Raw genomic sequence first — 11,885 nt, 5'->3', positions numbered from 1 at the left:
TAGTCTGGATCCACAGATTTGTTAAAGATTTCAGCCATCAGAAATCACAACCACTGAGCAGCCTTGGCGGAGTACTGCGTTCTCTGAGTTCTGTTGTAAGTATTCATGTTTTACAATTGTTTAACACCTAGATTTTTCATTTTTCATTTTTTGGTTTATTATATTTTAAAATTCTATTTTTAAATTAATTGATTTTAAATTCCCTATTCTAATGCTATTTTTAAATTTTTTTTTTACATTTTATTTAGATTTTATTTTGTTAGCTTTTTTATTCGACATTTTCCTGAATTTTACTTTTTCTTATTTTATATTTGATCTATTTTTTTTATGTTAAGTGTATTTAATTTCTTAAAAAAATATTTACAATTTATGTTTAATTTCTTAATTTTTTCCTTTTTTTTGTTTATTTTTCAGTTCAGCAGAATAAATTTTAAAAAATGCAAAGAATGAACAAATGTGTTAACTAACTGGAGGCTTCTTATGGATTTATTGACATTTATATTTCTGTATTGTCACACTGGCTGCACATTAATTAAATTAATTTCATGTATTCATTTATTTTAGTGTTTTCTGACACATTTTGACACTGATCGGCTGATAGTGACTCTGGTCCTCTAACCTCCTGAATCCCCTCCAGGTGTCTACTTGCAGTGAGGTAAACTACCTGCCAGGTGTAATGTGACACCTGTGGAGGGGGCGGGGCTAAACTGACTGAGCAGAGCTTCTTTAGGTGTGGTCCAAATGTTTTTATCAGCAGCTGCAGTTTCAGTTGAAGCGTTTCAGGTGAGGAGTCTCACAGCGACAGGTGAGTGTGAGGGATTCACTATGACAAATTTTCTTCTTTTACTTTTAAATCTCTAATAACTACCTCAAAGGAATATGTTTTTGTTGAACACTGCTTTAAATCGAACATTTCATGAACAGTATCTGTGCTGCTGTAAACACTCTGAGTTAAAGCAACATTAAAGTGAAGGATTATTATTAATTAAACAGTTGTCAGTAGTTTTTTAATATCCTAATTGTAATTTTGTTGATAAGAAATGGGAATATTTGTGCTTTTGTAGCTGTTGTTTATTAATGATGTGATGTTTTAAAAATGACTACTTAAAGAAAATGACTGCTTAAAGTTACTCTGTATGTGTGAGCTACAACAGTTCATAAATAAATCAATTGGTTGACCGATAGAAAATGATAAAACATGGCAAAAAATGCCAAATATCCTACAGTTTTTGCTTGTATCTAAGAAGTCGGTTTTTAATCTTTTATTTTTTTTTATCCATGTCAAAGTAAATTCAGCATATTTGTGTTTCAGGAAGTTCTGATTAAAGAACGGTGACAATAATTGATCTGCCCTGACTGTAGAATGTTCTTGTAGTTTGTTTTTGCAGATCAGCAGTCAGTGGATCCATCAGTCATGTCTTCAAGGCCCAACGGGAGTCCTCCTCCCTATGAGTCAGACGGATAGTGAGTGTCTTCTCTCTATAATATTCAGCACTTCATTTCCTGTTATTGATCACTTTATCAGTTTCAGATATTTACAGTGGCCAGCACGGACTATTGCAGGTCAATTAAATCAGCTGTTTTAAATGACCTTACCTCAGACAGATTGTACATGTAGTTATATTTTTCTTGTGGAAGATGCTTCAATATGATGGAGAAATATTAGAACCATGAGAGGATTATTTATCAAGCTACATCCACTTTTACAGAGATGTGTTGACAAGGTCAAAGTTACACTTATTTATGGGGTTTAGAGGTTCAGTAGAGCTCCTTAGAAATGGCGTATAAATATCATTTTGCTTATCAGGACAAATGTATACTTTTCTACATTTGGTATTTTTCTTTTGGACACATACACCCAAAAAAATCTGAAAAAAACCTTTAGGGGTTGTGTTATGAAACAAAAATATGAAAGATATTTCAGTAATATTAGTCTTTGTGCTGTAAAAGAAACTTCTAGTAGGGTAAACCAATTCTAAAGGCATACTTTCAATTTAGATGTTTCCATTACGGTATTTATACCAGAATGAGTTCTTTAAGGGAGATGATATGATATTTTTGTGATCTGTGTCCCACATTATTGCTTTTTAAAATAAGCAACATAATTTTCATGGTGGAATATTTTGTTAGTTATAATCTAAGAGCCAAACATTAGTTACATGTTGTTCAGTTGTTTATCAGTTGATGTTTGAAGCAGCATTTACAAGTAGTTTTCCCCATCATTTTTGTGTTTGTCATTGATTCAGTGAGAAAAATTAAGATGTCTTGGGTTTTTGGGGGATAAGTTCCATTTAAATCTTCTATCTGCATCTTAGATGAATAAAAATGAGATACTTGTTATTTGTAATACATTTCATTACATTATGTTTTCCATCTCTTTACAGCAATGGTCCTCCACAGCCGGCCTATTCTTACTATCCAGATGATGAGTTCCAACATTTCTACCGCTGGACGTCTCCGCCAGGCATCCTCAAAATCATGGGAATCATCGTCATTGTGCTGTGTGTGGCCATATTTGCTTGTGTGGCCTCCACGCTGGCTTGGGACACTCAGGGAGGCCTGTCTGGCTTTGGGGGCATCGGGGGCGGCTATGGTGGGGCCTACGGCGGCGGAGCCTACGGTGGTGGAGCCTATGGGGGCGGGTTCGGCAGCTTCGGAGGTGGCAGCTATGGAGCTGGAAACAATTATGGCTATGGCGGCATCGGAGGGAACTACAATGACCCACGTTCAGGCAAAGGGTTCATGATTGCCATGGCGGCCATCGTCTTCATCTTCGCCCTGGTTGTCTTTATCATCATCGTGTCCCACCAGAGCCTGTCGGAGAACAGGAAGTTCTACCTGGCTGTGGTGATCATCTGTGCCATCCTGGCGCTGCTCATGCTCATAGCCTCCATAGTGTATCTGATGGCAGTGAACCCCATGGCTCAGTCCTCTGGGTCGGTCTACAGCAACCAGATTGCTGGCCTGTGTGCTCAGTACCAGCAACCACAGACACAAGGACTGTTGGTCAATCAGTACCTCTACCACTACTGTGTGGTGGAGCCGCAGGAGGTGAACACTTTGGATTTTACGTCTTTCTGCCTGTATCTGCTCAGGAAGATTTCTTGTGTTGGTAACTCTGTGTTTTAACTCTCCCTTCAGGCCATTGCTGTGGTGTTTGGCTTTTTGGTCACTGCCGCTCTCATCATCATGCTTGTCTTCGCACTGAAGACCCGCCAGAAAATCAGAAACTATGGTAAAAGCAACATTTTGTGGAAGAAAGTGAAGGAGATCGACGACCTGGCACCACCTCAGGACGTGGAGGCGTGGGTGAGTGACAGTGTGCTGTTGGGCGACTACAACTAACCTTCTGAACCCCAAGATGGCCATTTTCTTTTCCTTCGGTCACATTTTTACTCACTATGGGTTCATTTTTCATAACGTAAAGTTTTCTATTTCTATGGAAATTGCACAACCATGACTAGAAGAGAGTACCCAAAAATGTCTTCTGTGCTGTCTGATAGTTAAAATGCTATACATCATTAAAAAGAAAAAAGGATAAGTCAATTTTGTTTTTTCAACAGTCCACAGGCGTTCCCAAACTGGAATTAAATGGTGCCTTAACTGTTTACACACCATTTCATTAGTTTGCACATCAACTATAAAGATATTTCTCCATGCTGAATGTATCTTCCAACAACTTGCTGCTCGGTGTACTGTCTTTAAGCCATGAGGCATTTGTGGTATTTCTGTTTTATGTCCTTGTAAACTGAATATAATTGAGTCAAAGTGTTGTCTGGAATTTTATAACCTTTTATAACCTTTCAGACACTGAATGATTCTATTTATTCGGTATTTCCTAAATCCAACCAACTAATGCCTCGAAACATTTCGTTTACATTGATATAAAACAGAAAATCCTTGGTAAATAATAAGTTGAGAAGGAGCTGATCCTAGCAGACGTCTCCTACACCTCTGCCTGCCTTTGTGTTCTGGTGCAATAAAGTGAGTGTATCAGGCGGTGAAACCAGTTTGGCGACAGTCACCTGTTTATCAGCTGGGGGAGGGGAGTGCAGTAATAGGCTCCTTCTATCTATAGTAGCATGCTTGGTTTCAAGGTGTGGCACGCTCATGGATGACAGTTTCAATCTTACCTCGTATAGTAAGAGGAATTCTTGGGCTTATTGCTGTCAGTGCGCCGAAGAATTTAAAAAATCAGTATTTACATTTGGCGATGAATCATCCTTTCTGCAGCTATTTTGTAACAGTAGCGATGAGTAGATGAGTCACTTTGTTGGAAGTCATCATGACATTCAGTCCTTGCAGCAGAGTTCCCTTCAGAGCAGTGAACAGGAAGAACAGGTTGGACTATAACTCTGAGCCATAAACCCACCAGTTAGCAGCACAAAACAACACAACAGCAACTTGATACTGGGAACCAGAAGCATTTATTTTATTACAGCTTGTGGGAACCTGCCTGAAAGTGCTGAGACGGTGCGACAGCGGCGACCTGCATACATGCAGACTGATGTTTTGCCGTGTTCAGCTGGGTGTAGCTAAATTACAGTACATATTTTCACAGGACAAGTTCATGCATGTGTGTCATGCCAGAGCTGGTAGAGATCCAATGTGTTTGTTGGAAGAAGACACCCATCAAATTGTCAGAAAGCACAGTTTACTGTTGCTCTATGCTTCTCAGCCACGGGTACTGAAAAACATAAACTACAATTTGATTCCACAACATTTTAACACAAAGTAGGTGTGACAGTGCAACAAAAAAAAATAGATTACTTTTGGACATTTGACTTCACTATAACGATAAGCTGCCATATAAATGTGGAAAATGAAGAGCTAAAAAAACAATTACAAAGACTACATTTACATTCTATATGCGGTTTGGTCTTTTACTGAATGATACAATTTAAAAATCTGTGATTACTAAGATTTTTCAATATCTTAGTAACTGTTTGCTGTGCCATTTACATAAAATTTACATATTAAGTTAAGTTAGCTGACAAGCTAAGCGCTAATTAGCCACACTTAGCAGTGTAGCCTCTGATTTTGGATATCATGTGATTTGGTTAAACTGTTTTAAATCCCTGTGCAGTATATTAAATTTATGCTTCATATGTTAGTCTAACTGCTTGGTACACAGTTGAAAACAGCAGAATAAGATAAATGTAACAGAACAAGTAATTCTGTGAGTTAGCAAGCTAAAATTGTAGCCTTCCCAACCACTGGTGCTGAAAAATGTGAGTGAAAAATATTTTTAACACATACTGAGTGCATCTGACTTCAAGGATTTGCAATTGAGTGTGCGGAAATGTACCAAAAAGAGGTAGAAGAAGTACTAAGATCTACTATTAAACAAAAAATTAACACTACCTCAATGTAGAAATATTAGCAGTAAAATATACTTGAAGTACCAAAGGTGCAGAACAATTTCTGATTTCAGCAGACATTTCTGGTTAATGTCTTTAAAAATGGAATATCTTTGAATTTTAAAGTATTTTTTGATACAACTATATTTTTCAGCCTTACTTTTCCACAATTTTATAATATTTCAGTAAATGACCATATTCACTAAGTGTACTTGGTTACTTTCCACCACTGCAAACCAAAGGAAACTAATACCACACTGTAAGATATTTGTAAAAATTTTGAACTGAAAATGCGAATGAAGTCAGAGTAAGTATTTATTCTGATGAAAATGTGCTTCTTCTTCTTTTTTTTTTAACATGCACATTTTCAGCACTGATGCACTAATATGTAGAATGTACAGTTGGCCAAGATGGAGATACTTTTAAACTGCAGAGGCTTGCATTTAGAGATTATTTATCTATTAACTGATTATTTAGTTTCTAAATAATGAGAAATTGATGAGAAATGCCCATCACAGTTACCCAGAACTACATTACCATTGATAAATGGACTAAATGCATACTTGAATATATTTAACTAAAATGTTTATTTCTGGATAAGCCATTGTATTTTATATATACACATTCTTATGTTGCATATCTATGCGAATCTGTCGGCAGGTAAACAATGTGTCTGTTCCCCCTGAAGCGGCTCCTCTTTCAGACTACCCTGAGAAGCTGAGGGGATCCAGGAGCTACCTGGATGATGAGAGCAACTATGACAAACCCCCCTACAACTACACCCCTCCGTGAGTGTACTGACAGAGTGGTAAACAACAGTCCCAATTCAATACTACATAGAAACTGTAAATGTTTGTCCTTTATATTTGACTATTAACAGTAGCAGTAAGGAGGAGGAAGGTGTTAAACATTCCCAGCTGGAGTCAGAATGGGGATGTTGGTATTTTTATGTGACCACATGGTCAGCTATCCCTTAATTAGGTGAAAATAGCACTTTCATAATCTATTTTGTCAATACGAATATAACTAAGGACCTCTATTTGCTATACCTTATCTTACTTCCTCACTCCTACTTCAACTACAGCTGTCTACATGGGAAGACAGCAAAACCCCACTTCTAAGAACATTTTGAATCAGTGCAAGCTGAATGGAATTTTTATATTGTATTGAATTGGGATTAGGCTTCAGCCTCATGTCTTCAGTCTGTTACTGTCATTTTGGAACTCATGTTTATGCAAAAATGTAAAGTAAGCTGTGATGTTTTTTTTTTTCTGGAAAGAGATCAAAATACAAAAGCACCACGAGTGTCTGAACAGAATGAACATTCATTCCACTTTCAGTACATTGTCTATAAAATGTCAGAATACAGTGGAAAAGTGGCCATGATAGTTATTATCACAAAGCAAATCCTCACTCTGGAAAGCTGAAAGCAGATTTACTTGGAATTTCTACTTAAAAATAATCCAGAATAACTGATTCTAATAGTTGACTAATGTAAACGGTAGAGCCGTTAAAATGCAAGTGACCTCTAAAGCAGTTTCGTGTATCACACATGATTGCAACCCTGAAACTATGCGACATACTTTTCTGCTGACAATGTGTGCATACCACGAAGGAAACAAGAAGTTATTGTTAACCTGTTTACTCATACACAAGGAACTGGCAGATCATAAATCAAGATGGCTGTTTCTTTCCTCCTCCATCACATGAAAGACTACCTGCTGAAATAATTATCTGATTCCACTGGTTTATTTTTGCTTTATGAACCAACTTTATCATGCATTTCAAATAACTTACCGTAATTGTTCTTCATCACACAGGCCTGCAGTTGAAAATGAGCCTTTGCGGAATGAGATTCCTTACAGCAGTAACTCAGAGGTAGCAAGTTCAGCTGGACGGCCCAAAAGGAGGCGTCCAGGTCGGCCACGCCGCGCCGACGGACAGGACTACGACACGGACTATAACTCCTCTGGAGACGAGCTGGATGACAATGACTTTGACAGGTACAAAGGAGGGATGTTAACGTTAGTTTATTAATTGCAGCTGTTAATTTAAATAAATCATTAAAAAATGTATTGACCAGGGCTGCACAGTGGCTTGATGGTTAGCACTGTCGCCTTGCAGCTAGAAGACCCCCGGTTCGCATTCTGGCCTTCCCAGGATCTTTCTGCATGGAGCTTGTATGTTCTCCCTGTGCATACGTGGGTTTTCTCCCACAGTCCAAAAACATGCTGAGGTGATTCTAAATTGTCTGTAGGTGTGAATGTGAGTGTGATTGTTTATCTCTATGTGTAGCCCTGTGATAGACTGCTGTCCCCTGTCTTCGCCCTAAATCAGCTGGGATAGATTCCAGGCCCTCATGACCCTAATGGGGATTAAGCGATGTATAGATAATGAATGGATGGATGTATTGACCAATAAGGAAAAAGATGCAAGATATGGCAATGCATGTCAGAAAATGTATTGCAGACTAACTATAGTGTCAGGTTAGGTTGTGCCACCAAGTGGAGATTCTTACTGTTTATTAAGGTGACGTTACAGGTGTGTCTGCTTATTTATTTATTTATTTAAAAGGATCCCCATTAGCTGATGCCAATGGCACCAGCTAGTCTTCCTGGGGTCCGAAAAAAGAAAACAACCTTACATCAACAGATCATATTTCCAGATCACATCAGTCAAAATAAACATCTTAATGTATATCATGTTTACGGTAATACTAACCATAGCACATTAGTGCTGTGGAATCCTACATTTTATTACATTTAAACAAGTTGATATTAGTCTCCATTAGTCTTTGCTGACTGCCAAAAATTGAGTTATGCTCCCTGCTGTTTGGCTGCTGTCGTGCTAATGAACTCTCAAGTTGCTCTGAGTATAAATTCATTTTAGAGGTGGCAGTAAAAACAGGCAAATTTCCTGGGCTGATATAGTTGCTCCATTTGTATTTCTGGACATTTGTTCCTGCCGAGCAGCTGTTTCCAGCAGCTGGACTAACAGTAACTACAGTGAATATGTCACTCCATCATGTAGATCCAATATAAGGATTATTTTCATATCAAACTGCTGTAAAGAGTGGGATTACTTCACAGGTGATTCACTGTGGAAACTTGTAGCTCGTTTGTTGTGTTTAATACTTTGGACTTTATTTCTGTTTATTTAAGGCATTCTATGCAAAGGAGGACTTTCTAAATTTTACTTCACAATCACCCCTGGTGGCTGACCTTAAATTAGTAACACTATTTCTCTTTCTGATAAAATCCCCCAGAACTGTACTACTTTTACATATCAACCACCTCAGAGTGTCTTCTTCTGGGTTTGACATGTTTTTTTTCCCTGTAATTTAAGTTTCTACCCTGTTTTTTTATTTCAGTGAATTTCCTCCAATTGCCGATGAGCAGCAGCGCAACGACTACAAGCGTGAATTTGACCGTGACCACCAGGAGTACAAAGACCTGCAGGCAGAGCTGGACGCCATCAACAAGGACCTGTCGGACATCGACAAGGAGCTGGATCAGCTGGAGGAGGGAAGTCCACAGTACCTGGTGAGATCCTGAAACACTGTCTGATATATATATAAAAAAAACAACAACAAAAAACCCCCCAGATATTTCCCTTAAGAACTGGTGGAGACCCCTAAGCGGAGCTCACTCAGGTTTAAGAAAAATGACTTGAGAGAGGCAGCAAAAGAAAGCCCATGTGTCCATCAAAGTCAATTGGAAATGTATGACTGAACTGTTTTTGTTTTTCCAACAGGATGCTCTAGATGAGTACAACAGGATAAAGAACATTAAAAAGGTATGTGGGATTATTTAGTGGGTCTACAGCATTATTGAAAACTTTACAACCTACGTTCAACATGTCAGCATGTCCCCTTACTTGATAAGGTGGATATAATGTAGCCATGCAGGCAAATGTCCCTTTATTAGTAGATACATTCTTGTGAACACAATAACTGAGGAATGATGCATAGTTCAAACTTAATACTCATACCAACACTGTATGGAGTAGAGGATAGACTAGATTCTGGAGCACCTTTCATAAATTTACATGGTAATGAGGTAAAATGGATCTCCCAGGAACTCTTAGAGCATTTTAAACTAGCAAGTTGAAACTGATACTAGGTATGTAGCCTTTTTTGGATGAAAAGTCTTGTTAAAAGACTACTTAGCTAAATTAGGGGGGAAAAATCTGCCATTTTCCACTGCAGGCTGTTTTAGGGCAGCTCAAACCTTCAGGGTTTTCTGACCGCAAGAGTCTCTCTGAAAAAGTACCTCCTCTGGCTTGGTATTTCACAGAGGCCCTGAAAGACCACTGTGGGGTTCTTACCACTTATTGGTTAAATTCAGAGAAGCCCCCTCTATATGTCCTCGTTATTTGATGCCTAGGATAACATCAGAAATTTCCCTGATCTGGCTGTTGATGTTGCACTGTTGCCTCCAAGTTCGCCGAAGCAATGACCAATAATAGTTACAGGTTATAATTCCAATTCTATAAGCATGTATTAGACAGAAAAATAGAGGCTTGTTATGTCATGGTAATTTTACATTTTCTATGTTAGAAAAGAGAAAACTGCTAGCTGACAAGGACAAAGAGATCAGACGTCACTGGGACGTACAGAGCAGTTTTCAGGGTCATGCAGAAAATACTTACACTGGAGTAGATATGTGTCATTCCCACAAAAACATCCCTGTAGGAGGTTCTAAAGGGTTGGTTCCTGCAGTCGGAAGATGTACAAAAGTTCAGGCCGTCGTAAAACAGCCCGCAAATTCCTGCAGTTGAAAATCACCCAATCCTGGATGACAGAAATGAGTTAATCTGATTAAATTTTGGTGTGCCTTGCTGCATAAGATTTCCTTTCAAACAGGTAAAACTACTAGCAGTGCAGTATATGTGTTTCTTCGCTACATGCAGTCAACTCAAACTCTGTTTTTCATTCATCCCCACAGTCTTCAGATTATCAGGTGAAGAAGCGTAGGTGTAAGTATCTGAAGTCCAAACTGAACCATATCAAGAAGATGGTGAGCGATTACGATCGCAGAGCTTGAACAAAACGTGAGGATCAGATGTCGGTCCAAGACGGGACAGAGGGACTCGCTCAGGTTCGGAACTCTCAGCGTAACTGTAGAGGACGGAGCCACAACAATTTACAACGAGCACATCGCAGCCATGTCAGTCTGTTCATCTGTACCATAGCAGCACAGAAAACAAATATTCTGGGATGTATTTTGCCACTGTTTGTATTATGATTATCACCTGCCGTGTTACTGTTGTGTTTATTTATTTTGCTGATTGAATCTGAATATAAAAGTTGTAGCAGAGTTCTGCTACTAGACTGTGGAGTGAATACAAATTCATACATAATCCTAGTTTTTATTGGTTTTGCTCTTTTTGTACTGTGTTTTAATTCACGTTTTTAATCAATTCTATTTTTTTATGAACATATAAATATGTGGGATGTTTTTAGGAGGTTGTAGAAGTAAGTTCATGTGTGTTTTTCTGTGTTTTTATTCATGGAGGGTTGAGCAGACAGACACTTTGAAATGATTATGCATATTGAATGCATAGTTATGTACTTTGACAATGATTTGTAAAGCATTTTTATTATAATAAAGTCATTTATGACACATTTTACAGCCACAATGGGAGGTGTATTTTTTAAAGAATTGCAAGTGACTACAGCTTTAGCAAATAAGTGTGAAAACAAGTCTAATGCTCAACTACTGCGGATTCAATGCCACAATGTGAGGGGTTTTTAGAGTGATTATAATGTATTTCAAATCATTCTGATGGAATATTTGTAGAAAAATTAATCTGTGTATGTTGTTGCCTTCAACGATGACTTTCATTGTACCAGTGGGATGTGCCAATTATTAGTAATTTCCTAGTTTTGCACATAATGACTGTAAAGCTGCTCTAGTTTAGATTTTTATATTAAAGAATCAAACCACTGCACATAATCTAAAACATCTAGCTCACAGTGACGCTTCAGTGGAGCTCAACATGGCTTTTTAGCATCTTTAAGCTCATTATTTTGATTCCAAATCTTTGAGTCCCATCCACTCTGTTTACCAGAAAGATGTTTTATTAAACTAATGGTAGCAATAAACAGCAGACAGAACAAGTTAACAACTAGTTTGTGAAGAAAGTTGAACCATTCGCCGCTAAATAGCCAGAAATTTTTTTAGGTAGTGATGGAGATCAAAATGAAGCTTAAGAAAGTAAATGAATACATTTGCATGTATTAACTTTAAATTTGCACTGAGATTTATTTATATTAAGGAATGAAATGCCCACAGATAATTTCAAAGAGTTGACAAGTCCAAAGCTCTCTAAGTGGCTTTTTAGCATGTTTCAGCTCCTCGTTTTGATGTTTCCAGTTTCATTAATCCTATTTTCCAGAAAGAAGCTCTGATAAACACAATCACATGTTGCCATAAACAGCAGACAGACAAAGTTAACAACTTACTGATGAAGAAAGTGAGACTTCTTGCAGCTGAAAAGATACATATTTTTCTCAGACATTGA

The 11,885-nt window shown here is 37.9% G+C and overlaps 1 protein-coding gene across 1 annotated transcript; it reads left to right on the top strand.

Annotated features, from left to right (window-relative positions):
- The first annotated feature begins 733 nt into the window (after nt 1-733).
- On the top strand, nt 734-11,000 carry oclna (occludin a). The gene is made up of 9 exons (XM_023292437.3): nt 734-805; nt 1,376-1,464; nt 2,385-3,051; nt 3,142-3,309; nt 6,021-6,148; nt 7,181-7,363; nt 8,731-8,902; nt 9,114-9,155; nt 10,307-11,000. The coding sequence occupies exons 2-9, from the start codon at nt 1,415-1,417 to the stop codon at nt 10,403-10,405; spliced, it is 1,509 nt and encodes a 502-aa protein (XP_023148205.2). The 5' UTR covers nt 734-805; nt 1,376-1,414; the 3' UTR covers nt 10,406-11,000.
- Nucleotides 11,001-11,885: the final 885 nt, after the last annotated feature.

The sequence above is a fragment of the Amphiprion ocellaris genome, chromosome 17 (assembly GCF_022539595.1).
Source record: "Amphiprion ocellaris isolate individual 3 ecotype Okinawa chromosome 17, ASM2253959v1, whole genome shotgun sequence".
Lineage (NCBI taxonomy): Eukaryota > Metazoa > Chordata > Actinopteri > Pomacentridae > Amphiprion > Amphiprion ocellaris.
This window is presented reverse-complemented; position numbering and strand designations above follow the sequence as displayed.

Excerpts from the sequence above, each read along its gene's own strand:
- oclna (XM_023292437.3), top strand. The coding sequence starts at position 1,415 with ATGTCTTCAAGGCCCAACGGGAGTCCTCCTCCCTATGAGTCAGACGGA. Across the intron at positions 6,149-7,180 it reads CCCTACAACTACACCCCTCC|GCCTGCAGTTGAAAATGAGC; the intron begins GTGAGTGTACTG and ends TTCATCACACAG. Across the intron at positions 8,903-9,113 it reads AGGGAAGTCCACAGTACCTG|GATGCTCTAGATGAGTACAA; the intron begins GTGAGATCCTGA and ends TTTTTCCAACAG.